This window comes from Chiloscyllium punctatum, chromosome 19 (genome assembly GCF_047496795.1).
Source record: "Chiloscyllium punctatum isolate Juve2018m chromosome 19, sChiPun1.3, whole genome shotgun sequence".
Taxonomy (NCBI): domain Eukaryota; kingdom Metazoa; phylum Chordata; class Chondrichthyes; order Orectolobiformes; family Hemiscylliidae; genus Chiloscyllium; species Chiloscyllium punctatum.
The window spans coordinates 97,358,781-97,371,299 of NC_092757.1; the positions used below are offsets into that span (position 1 = coordinate 97,358,781).

General features: G+C 41.7%; 1 protein-coding gene across 14 annotated transcripts in view; it reads right to left on the reverse strand.

The window, feature by feature from the left end:
• ncor1 (nuclear receptor corepressor 1) overlaps window positions 1-12,519 on the reverse strand; it is a 406,208-nt gene that overhangs the window by 340,721 nt on the left and 52,968 nt on the right. For all 14 annotated transcript variants that reach the window (XM_072590142.1, XM_072590152.1, XM_072590155.1 and 11 more), the window contains one exon: window positions 3,275-3,451. In XM_072590142.1, the coding sequence (XP_072446243.1) occupies window positions 3,275-3,397 (123 nt within the window). In that variant the 5' untranslated portion in view covers window positions 3,398-3,451. The remainder of the gene's footprint in view (window positions 1-3,274; window positions 3,452-12,519) is intronic.

The window sequence follows — 12,519 nt, forward strand, 5'->3', positions numbered from 1 at the left end:
TGGCCAATTCAGCTGAACTGCACATCTTTGGACTGTGGGAGGAAATTGGAGCACCCAGAGGAAACCCACACAGACACGGGGAGAATGTGCAAACTCCACGCAGACAGTCACCCGAGGCTGGAATTGAACCCAGGTCCCTGGTGCTGTGAGGCAGCCGTGCTAACCACTGAAGTCACTGCCACACACTGCATTTGCTTCCCACAAACAGTTGATATTTAAATCTGAACTGAAACTACCTCTTTAATGGCTACAGCATAGGAAACATTTTGTTGGTTTCTTGCTGTTCTAGATTTTGGAAATACTTTTCCTGACAGCTTTTACATTAGCCAAGTATTAATTTGTTAAAGGAAAATACATTTTGAGTAACCTGAATGATGTACCCAATGGTGTGATTTTAGGACCATTGATTGTTGTTTGTAATTCACTAAATTGTACTGCCGAAACAATTCAGAAGTTTACAGATTTTATAAAACTTGATAATGTCATAAATAAGAGAACAGAGTAACAGACTTCAAGACGACTAAGAATATTGAAATAGGCAGACATAATTCAGTGTAGTTAAACATGACTATCTTCATATTGATAACCACATTGGCAAAGAAAGAATGAGAGAAGAAACGCAGAGATACTTTCAACAGCTAACATCTTCTCTCGAGTTTCTCCATTCTCAGGTAAAGCAGGCCTTCGGACTACCACCCACCTCTCCATAACCTGATCCAACAGACTCAATCGGCACCCCAGTCATTAGCATGAGAAGTGAAAAAACTTACAACAGTGAAGAGGAGGTTGGTACACTTTGTCAGTGGCTGTAAACCACATGAGCTTTACCTTCTCTTTCAATCATTTAAGAGATGTGAAGTTCACTGATTAAGCTAACATCAAAACAGCCAGTTGGCTTTGTCACATTTAACAACAGTGCAAGAACAGAATCAGCAAAAAAAATGCTGCATTCACCTATCTGTAGCTGCTGTTGTAGCTACTGCACGCTCAGATGAGCTGGTATCCTAGCATCTTTGGAAGGATAGAAGTTTGTCAGTTTTGTGAAGTATTTAACTGCTCTCACCCAAGAATTCAGATTTCTCTGTGGAATGGTGTGCAAGGACAGAGTGAATTTTGTTTACAGGTTGGACTTTATTGAAGGAGATTTTGGATAACTGGCTCGACTCCAAATGACTTAAAGGGGGTGGAATGGTCACCAAGAACTGTGAATTTAATAACTTTACTGGTGAACATTTTTTTCCCTATGTAGGAGGATTCTACAAATTCTTTTTACTGCACACACTAATAATTTTTGTTGTTACAACCATTGCATGTTGTGTATCAATAACTTGCTTAAGTACTGGCAGCAAGATTCTTATGAAAGGTAGCAGTCCCATCCAGGTAGTTATTATGGAATGATAAAGGGAGGAATGTAATGTTAAAACATTAAATTAGAATCTCTCTCTGGAGACTGATGTAATGTTAAAAAGAGTTAAACTGCATCGAGAGAATATTCTGGAAGTATTAGGACGACAATCATGAAAGAATGCGGATGCCTCAAGATCCATTTCGGTATGAGAGGAATAAAAGGATGGCTAAGGTAGGAATAGGGCCAGTCAAAGACAGATGTAGAAAGCTGTGTGTGGACCCTGTAGAGATTGGAGAGGTGCTAAATGAATATTTCTCATCAGTTTTCACAAAGGAAAAGGAGAATACAGAGAAGAATGAGATATGGGTATTAGAGTAGAAAGGATCAAGGTTAGTAAGGAGGAGGTGTTATCAATTCTAGAAGAGGTGAAAATAGACAAGTCCCCTCAGCCGGATGGAATTTTGATAATGTGAAAGATTTTTCTCGAGTGTTGAGGTTTGAAGTTCTCTTCCTGAAAAAACACCGACATCTTCAAATCATGACATCCATCAAAGTTTCACTTGCACTTCCACGTCATTTATTCTATCCATTGCTCCAGATGCGGTCTCCTCTACATTGGAAGACTGGACGCTTCTCTCAGAGCACTTCAGGGAATATCTCTGGGACACCTGCACCAATCAACCCCACTGCTCCATGGCCAAACATTTCAACTACCCTCCCACTCTGCCGAGGACATGTGTGTCCTGGGCCGCCTCCATCACCACACCCTCACCACCTGACACCTGGAGGACGAATGCCTCACCTTCCATTTCAGGATCTTTCAACCTCAGGACATTAATGTGGACTTTTACCCACCCCCCACCTTACCCCAGTTCCAACCTTCCAGCTCAGCACCGTCCCCATGACCTGTCCCACCTGTCAATCTCCCTTTCCACCTATCCACTCCACCCTATCACCTTCAACCCCAATTCCATCTACCTACTGCACTCTCAGTTATCTTCTCCCCAGCCCCACCCCCCTCCTATTTATCTCTCCACTCCAGAGGCTCCCAGCCTCATTCCTGGTAAACAGCTCCTGCCCAAAACGTCGATTCTCCTACTCTTGGGATGTTGTATGACCTATTGCGCTTTTCCAGCGCCCAACACTCTCGACTCTGATCTCCAGCATCTGCAGTCCTCACTTTTTCATACCTAAAGATCAGGCATCAACATGGTGAAGCTACTGCAAATTGCTATATACTATACAGTGGGCACAAATGTACTGATTACTTACATATGCATAGACTACATGAGTAAGTAATCAGTACATTTGTGCCCACAGCTTCGGCTTTTCGTAATTCCCCACTGTCACTCAGTTTCTGTGTTTTCTGAAAGAGTAAAAATAGGAGTTTAAAACAAATACATGCCAATTTAGGTATAAATTCTGAAAAATGAATCTTCATGGCTGAGTCATGAACTGGCACTAAGAATGTTAAGACGACATAGCGCAAATAATGTTGCATTTAGAAATAAGAATATTTAGAAAACCTGATGTACACAATGATTTTCTAGATTCTGCTGCTGCACATTAAACCAGCAACAGGTATTTCCACAGTGGATTTGACACTTACACTAGAAAAAAAGGTAATGAGCACCAGGAGCCCAGATTCTGGGTAATGAAAGCTCAATGACCAACTCTAGTTCTTAGTTTCTAAAACATGACCAAATTTTCTAAATACTCATATTTCTGAATTCAACATTATTCATGCTATGCCTTCTTAGCATTCTTCGGGTTAGTTCATGACTCATCTTTACCACCAAAGTCACAGAGAACCAAAGAACAGTCCTACATTTCATCACTGTTCAAAATGGAATTAGCTGAACAATCGGACAAGAACCAAAACAGTGAAGGTCACAGCACAAGATCAATAGACACATGACAGCTTACCTGCTGGTGCCTGCCTGAGAAGTTATATCGAATGGCATGAGTTGGGTATCGTGTTGGTTCTGCACCAAATGGGCCTTGACCTTGGGGGTAACCTGAACTTGACATTTTTGGGCAGTCTATCATTCAAATGCTCCTTGGGAATCAAGTATTCACATGATCATCTTTCTAAGAAACAATCTGAGGGGGGAGAAAATGCAAGAATAATATCAATTTAAGCCACACCACTGTCAACAGTATTGTATTAGATTAGATTCGATTCGATTCCCTACAGTGTGGTAACAGGCCCTTCGGCTCAACCAGTCCACACCGACCCTCCAAAGAATAACCCACCCAGACCCATTTCTCTCTAATGTACCTAACACTATGGGCAATTTACCATGGCCAATTCTCCTGACCTGCACATCTTTGTGACTGAAACCGGAGGAAACGCATGCAGACACTGGGAGAATCGGACACAGACAGTCGGCCGAGGCTGGAATCGAACCTGGGACCCTGGTGCTGTGAGGGAGCAATGCTAACCACTGAGCCACCGTGCCGCCCTGAACTTCAAGCCCCATTCCATTTGATGGTCATCTTGCCAACAATCTTTTTAACATCTGAAGAAACAATTTCAACTACATTTCTTGCTCTATTTAACAGTAAATACATTTTTATATAAAACACGTACATAACAATTCTAGATTCTACTGTTGCACGTTAAACTGGCTACAGGTATTTTCCACAGTGGATTTGACATCACCACTAGACGTACTTAAGGAGTAATTCATGAATTAACTTTGAGATTGGACTGCGTTTAATATGTAATCACCAAACCCGTAGAAATATCAAAACCATCAGTTCATACCAATTATCTCAGTTCCCTGAATCAGATGTTTTCCATAAACCTGACTTTTAATCAAATTTTTCTTGAGCATGGGCTATTTAAGCAGGTAGAACCCACCAACAGTTCAAATCATTTGTTACAGTTAATTGTGAACTGAAAGAAGTAGAGTAGCTGAACTGGCTGCCAACAGTTGCCTTCACAAGTCTATATGAATTCAGTCCACTTTCTCAGTTATAAATATTCACAGTTATCTGAATGTTATCAGCCATATCACTTACAAAAGCTGGTACCCCACCAGGATGCACTGAGAATATTTGCAGCTTCAGCTTCCCCTCTTACTTCAGCGCATTAACATTTTGTAATATGTACAGCACACAGAGTCAAAGAGATGTACAGCACAGAAACAGACGGTTCTGTCCAACCAGTCCATGCAAACCAAATATCCTGAATAAATCTAGTCCCATTTGCCAACATTTGGCCCATTTCCCTCTAAACCCTTCCTATTCACATATCTATCCAGATGCCTTTTAATTGCTGTAATTGAACCAGCCTCCACCACTTCCTCTGGCAGTTCCTTCCATACACACATCAGCCTCACCCTCTGCCCCTTCGGTCCCTTTTAAGTCTTTCCCCCCTCACCTTGAAACTATGCCCTCCAAACTTTGGACTCCCTTACCCTGGGTAAAAGACCTTGACTATTCACCCTACCCATACACCTCATAATTTTATAAACCTCTGTCAGGTCACCCGCTCAGCCTCCAACGCTCCAGGGAGAATAGCCCAGCCTACAGGTCTCCCTAAAGCTTAAACCCTCCAACCCTGGCAAAACCCTTTTAAATCTTTTCTGAACCCTTTCAACTTGAACAACATAATATGTAATGATTAAGTATTTCTAGCGCTTAAAAGGACAAGTTGTCGACAAAAGAAAATGGTATTTAGTTAATTATGTTTTGGTTCAATCAACTGAAACAGTAAAAGTTTTGAAATATGAAACGTTGACGCATCATTCTTTCAGTTGTTAACTCAAAGTTAGAAATTCTCTTTAAAAGTAATTGGTCTCTACGGACAGAATAAAACAAAAAAGAGCCTCATTGTCACTTTATCTGGAAATCCCTAGGGGCTGGATGTCTGCTCTTCGGGATAGCTAGGAATGACCTAGACCTTGGGGTACATGGTGTGATTTTAAAAAAACACAGGCAACTCAACATTTGAAGTGTTGTTAACTGTGAGAAGGAAGATGTACAACTTTTACATCAGGCTGGACTTGTTCCGATAGCAGGAATTTATAAAATGCCACATTGACTGACTGTGACTACAAATTGTGTGTTTTTTGAACAAAATAAAATGTATTTGCAAATAAACAAACAACTTGGATGAAATGATTCACCCTATATCTAGTGTGTGCGCGCGCATGTCCACGAGAGTGTGAGAACACTATGTCCTTTCTCTACTCTGGGGAAGTACTGGATGATAATGGGTACTCGACCGGTTGTACCCTGCGTCTGTCATCTGAGGAGGTTGATAATGTTTTTCGCAGTGGCACAATTGATACACTACCCTTTGTCATCTGGTATTTCCCTGGAGTGGAGAAATTATGCCATGTTCTTCATGGCCTTCAACACATCTTCCCTACGCTTCCACTTCTTGCCTTCAAACAACTGCCAAACCTTAAACAGACCACTACTGGCAATCAACTACCCAGCCTTCAGGACAACATTGACCATAACACCACACATGTGCCATGGCAACTTCTGTAACACGTCAGGTCATCGGCATGGATACTACAATCATACATGGGAACACCACCCACCATGAACATGGCAGATACTCATTTGGGTCGGCCAATGCTGTCTATCTCCTACACTGCAGGCAAGGATGTCTGAGGCATGGGAATTGGTGAGGCCATGCAGACACTATGAAGACATATGAATGGACACTGCGCAACAATCACCAGGCAGGAGTGCTCCCTTCCAGTCGGTGAACACTTGAGTGGTCAACGGCATTCAGCCTCCAATCTTCGGTGGACATTGGAATATACAACAATGCAGAATTGCCAAGCAGAGACTGAAGGCCAAGTTCCATACCAAGAAGACAGCCCCAACCATGTTCTTTGGTTCATGTCGCACTACAGGTGACCCGACCACGCTGTTCTGTATCTGTAAGATCTTCCTTACTGTCCTGTTTTGACAGCATCATCCTGATAAACTGTTATGACCTCTAAATTAGTTTGTTCAGTGTGGATTACTTATCATAATTTATCATGCATGCACACGTACAGGCACACACTCTCAAGCGCGTGACACACACACATACATACATATAAATCTGTGGGGTGAATTATTTTATCCAAGATGGTTGTTTATTTGTAACCAATTTGTAAGCGCAGTTAGTCAATGTGGCATATTATAAAATCCTGCTTTCAGAACAACACCAGCCTGATTTCAAACTCGCAGACAGATTCTGAATGAGACCTCACACCTACAATTCAGTGTCTGACTGGAGATGTCATTCTTTTGTATCTTTGCCTGATTGAAGTTTGAAAAGTTAGGCAGACACTGATAAAACCTTTAATTATCCCAGGACAGTGACTTGAAACAGATTCTGAATTTGCATCTTAATTAATCAAAATCATTTGATTTGATGCTAGGTAATGAACCCAGCCAGGTATTGTGAGCACTTTGGTGATAGTGACCACAATCGGTTATTTTTACTTTAGCGAAGGAAAGGGATAATTATATAGCACAGGGTAAGAGTTATAGCTGGGGGAAAGGCAATTACAACGCCATTAGGCAAAATTTGGGATGCATAGGATAGGGAAGAAAACTGGAGGGGATGGGCACAATTGAAATGTGGAGTTTATTCAAGGTACAGCCAGAGAATGTCCTTGATAAGTATGTACCTGTCAGGCAGAGAGGAAGTGTTCGAGCGACGGAGCCGTAGTTTACTAAGGAAGTTGAATCTATTGTCAAAAGGAAGAAGACAGCTCACGATGAGACGTGAAGGCTCAGTTAGGGCGCTGGAGAGTTACAAACTAGCAGGAAAGACCTAAAGAGAGAGCTAAGAAGAGTCAGGAGGGGACATGAGAAGTTGTTGGCAGATAGGATTAAGGAACACCCTTAGACTTTCTATAGGTATATCAGGAATAAAAGAATGACTAAGTAAATATTGGGCCAATCAAGGACAGTAGTGGGAAGTTGTGCATGGATTCCTGAAGAAGGGCTTATACCCGAAACGTCAATTCGCCTACTCCTCGGATGCTGCCTGGCCTGCTGTGTTTTCCAGCACCACATTTTTCAACTCTGGTCTCCAGCATCTGCAGTCCTCACTTTCTCCAAGTTGTGCATGGAGTCAGAGGAGATAGGGGAAGTGCTAAATCAATATTTTTCATCAGTATTCACACTGGAAAAAGACAATGCTGTCGAGGAGAATATTGAGATACAGGCAACTAGACTAACTGGGATTGAGGTTGGCAAGGAGGCATTGTTAGAAATTCTGGAAAGTGTGAAAATAGATAAATCCCTGGGCTGGATGGGATTTATCCTAGGATTCTCTGGGAAGCCAGGTAGGAGACTACCAAACCTTTGGCTTTGAACGCTATGTCCTCTCTCCACAGGAATAGTACAAGACTGGAGGATAGCAAATGTTGTTCCCTTGTTCAAGAACAGGAGTAGAGACAACCCTGGTAATTTATAGACCAGTAAGCCTTACTTCAATTGTGTGTAAAGTTTTAGAAAAGGTTATAAGATATAGGATTTATAAACATCTTGAAAGGAATAAGTTGATTAGGGATGGTCAGCACAGTTTTGTGAAGGGTAGGTGGTGGCTCACAAACTTTTTTGAGTTCTTTCAGAAGGTAAAGCAGCTGATGTGGTATATATGGATTTCAATAAGGCTTTTGATAAGGTTCCCCATGGTAGGCTATTGCTCAAAATACTGAGGCATGGGATTGAGAGTGATTTAGCGGTTTGGATCAGAAATTGGCTAGCTGAAAGGGTGGACGTTGATGGAAATGTTCACCCTTGAGTTCAGTTAATGGTGAAGTACCGCAAGGATCTGTTCTGGGTCCTCTGCTGTTTGTCATTTTTATAAATGACCTTGATATGGGATGGATTAGTAATTTTGCAGATGATACTAAGTTCGGTAGAGTTGTGGATAGTGCAGAAGGATGTTGTAGGTTACAGCGGGACACAGACAAGCTGCAGAGCTGGCAAATGGAGTTTAATGCGGAAAAGTGGAAGGGTTAACAGGAATGCAGAGTACTGGGCTAATGGTAAGATTCTTGCTAGTGTAGATAAGCAGAGAGTTCTCAGTGTCCACGTACATTGATCTCTGAAAGTTGTCACCCAGATTGATAGGGCTGTTAAGAAGGCAAACGGTGTGTTAGGTTTTATTTGTAGAGGGATTGAGTTTCAGAACCATGCGGTCATGTTGCACTGTACAAAACTCTGGTGTGGCCGCACTTGGGAGTATTGCGTACAGTTCTGGTCAACTCATTAAAGGAAGGATATGGACGCTTTGGAAAGGATTCAGAGGAGACTTACCAGGATGTTGTCTGGTATGGAGGAAAGGTCTTATGAGGAAAGACTGAGGGACTTGAGGTTGTTTTCGTTGGAGAGAAGAAGGTTGAGAGTAACTTAATTGAGACATATTAGATAACGAGGGGATTGCATAGGGTGGACAATGAGAGCCCTTTTCCTTGGACGGTGATGGCTAGCACGAGGGGGCATAGCTTGAAATTGAGGGGTGATGGATATAGAACAGATGTCAGAAGTTGTTTCTTTACTCAGAGTAGTAGAGGTGTAGAACGCACTGCCTGCAACAGTAGTAGACTCAGCAACTTTAAGGGCATTTAAATGGTCATTGGATAGATATATGGATGAAAATGGAATACTGTAGGATAGATGGGCTTCAGATTAGTTTCACAGGTCAGCACAACATCAAGGACCAAAGGGCCTGCACTGTGCTGTAATGTTCTATGAAACTTTCATCTCCTTTCTAACAGACTTCTCCAGCATGCATTTTAGGTTTGTTTACTCCACTTACACCAACTGTATGGTCCTATAATCTCTCTGCCGATAAACTCTGCAACGGTGTGCCTTCCCTCACTGCACATGACAAACTATCTTCACTCCAAAAGAATGTGATGTCAAATAAACCTACTGGACACTAACCTGGTATCATGTCATTTTTGACTTGGACTCAAGGGTGGATAGGAGTGTAACTGGATGCATAACACAAATGGAATGATTTAAACCAAATTTACAGTGGAAAAATGTTAGAAAAGTAAGTAGTTTTCGACAAGTAAATCAAGTGCTGGAATCAATTAGTATTAGAATCGTCAATATTGCAAGGAAAAAAACCTTAACAACTTTGAATTGTGGAACTCTGCAATAACACAACCTATTCAGTCAATTTAATACAGTGCATGCTCTTACATTCTCACACAGCTTACCAGGAACTGTGTGTTCAGGATAGCACACAATTGTACACCAACTGCACCGATAGCTCTTTGGGAGCACACCAGAAAAGAACAGCACAACCAGCAATGGTTAAAATCAATTGATTTTACTACTAAAACTAAATGCATAAGACTGCCATAGGGATGAGATACTATTACAAACAATTTTGAAAGCAAATTAGACAAGGAACTCCTTTAAACAATAGAACAGGGTCAAACATTAAACACTCTTTCTTTAAATACACATGCAACAGCACATTCCTGTCCCAAATAGAAAACAATCAAAAGTTATCATGGTAATGTTGCCCACTGACCAATAGAGGTTACTAGAATATTATTCTGCCCTTTGCCTCTCTCCACACTGCTGATGGGGTGGCCGGTGAAGTATGCAATTAATTTCTGTCCAAAGATAATGTAGAATATTTCCTCTCATCCTCCTCTTGCTGTATTGTTCTGTCACTGAACAATGATTGGATTTTTCCTAATGTTATGGTGCAGTTATGCACAATACAACAGCCCTGCTGAGCAAGGAGTAAATCAATTCCCATGACTCAGCAGCTAGTGCTGTTCACTACAGGACTTCTACTTCAGTTCATAAATCCATAGTGTTGAAGCAGGCCATTTCACACAGCAGCTCTACACTGACACTCCAAACAGCATCTCAACTAAATGACCCCTTCCCCAAGCTGATCTCTTTAACACTGCATTTCCCTTGGGTAATTCATCCAACCTGCACATCCCTGGACACAATGGGTAATTTAGCATGGCCGATCCACCTAATCCACACAATTGTGGACTGTGGGAGGAAACTAGTGTACCAGGAGGAAACCCAATAAGAAATGGGGAGAACATGCAAACTCCACACAGACAGTCACCCGAGGGTAGAATCAAACTCAGGGCCCTGGTACTGAGGCATCAGTGCTAACCACTGAGTTGCCTCAGTTTAGGTGCCCTTAATTCACAACATATATATCCTACCCTGCCTCATCGACTTTTTAATTCGCAATAAAATATACCTCATGTGAAACACTTTTTACCTGTGAACTGAATGTTGGGGGTGGGGAATGACTTTGAAACGGAATCATTTTATTGTCCTTAATTTGAAAAGAAAATTTACATAATTTTTTTACAACGTACTTTTAAGGTCTGTTTGGAATTTATAAGCAAAGCTAGCTTTTTTATTGAAAAACTAAGAATTTTGAGTAAATATCAAATATTGGTAAAAATCACAGTAAGTTTAGGAAACAAACAGACTTTCACTTAATTCATTGACTAAATCTATCACTCTCTTCTTTTCAGTTTCTAAATTGAGAAAATTTACAATCCCTTCACAATCTTCACAATCCCTTAAAACTTTCAGCATATTACACATTAGTTTTTTTTAGAAAAGGCCTTGGGGTAACAATTAGATATGAGTGGTGCTGGACCTCAGATGCTGCCTGACCTGCTGTGCTTTTCTAGCACTACTCTAATCTACTGCTTTCCATTATCAGCAGTCCTTGTTTTTACCTAGTTGATTTTAACCCTACTGTAAATTCTCTTGCAAGGATGCCTGCCTTGAAGAAGTTTTCCTCCTCTCTCTACCAGAAACTCTGAGTCTCTCACTCACTGCAAACCCCAGGTCATCTCCTCTGCCCTGAAGCTCTTCAACCATGTCCTGCCTCATTTCCCCTTGCCCCACCTCATCCCAGCTCCAACCTTCCAGCTCAGCACCGCCCTCATTACCTGTCCTACCTGCCTATCTTCCTTTCCACCTATCTACTCCACCCTCCTCTCTTACCTATCACCTTCATCCCCACCCCCATTCACCTACTGTACTCTCTACTACCTTCTCCCACCCTCCTATCTGACCTATCACCTCAATCCCCAACCCCCATTCACCCATTGTACTCTTTGCTACCTTCCCCCACCCTCCTCTCTGACCTATCATCTCCATCCCCACCCCTATTCACCTATTGCACTCAATGCTACTTTCTCCCTACCCCCACCCCCTCCATTTATCTCTCCACTCTGCAGGCACCCTGCCTCTATTCCTGATGAAGGGCTTTTGCCCGAAATGTCAATTTTCCTGCTCCTCGGATACTGCCTGACCTGCTGTGCTTTTCCAGCACCACTCTAATCTAGACTCTGGTTTCCAGTATCTGTAGTCCTTGTTTTTACCCTGCACTGTTTCAAGGTGACTGCTCATTACCACCTTTTCAAAGGCAATTCAAGATGGAAAATAGATGCTCGTCTAGTTAGCAAAGGTCAACTATAAATGAATTTTTAAAAAAGGCAAGATTATTAGTGGAATGTGGTACAGATCTGGACTAGCTGAAGTCCACAGAGTGTGGAGGAACTTGGCAAAAGAACAATAGAAGAGCTGAGTCTGGAGGGATATAAATGGGAGTTTCAGCTCAAATAGGTTCAAGCAAGGATAGAAGCAGGAAATGCTACTGAAGTGAAAATAGTTAGCCTTTCCAATGGAGAATATGGAGTTAGAAACTCAACATAAAATTGAATAGGCCACAAAAGTTGCAAATGTCTAGTTCAAGCTATCAGCATCTTGAGTCATGGAATTGTGACTTTGGCATTGCGTTTTAGTTAGGAGATAGCAAAGAGACTGACTTTGACCTTCCAATATTTAGCAGCAGGAAACAAACTAATTGAAGACAAAGGCATAATAAGAAATGAACAGCACAGATGCATGGAGATAAAAACAAGTGATGAGGTAGAGGTGATATCATTCATATACACATAGAAGGTAGTACCACATCTGTGATTGACCTTGCTTAATGAGGAAGGAAAGTGGTCGAAGATGAATCTTTTGGGGTGCCATTAGCAATGGCCCATGATGAAAAAACAAACCATTCCTGGAGACACTCTATGATCAGATAGGTTATCATAGAATCAAATAAATTTAGCTCCAGCAACCTGGGCAGGAGGACAGGCTTTGGAGAAAGATGCATGTACAGTCAACAGAGC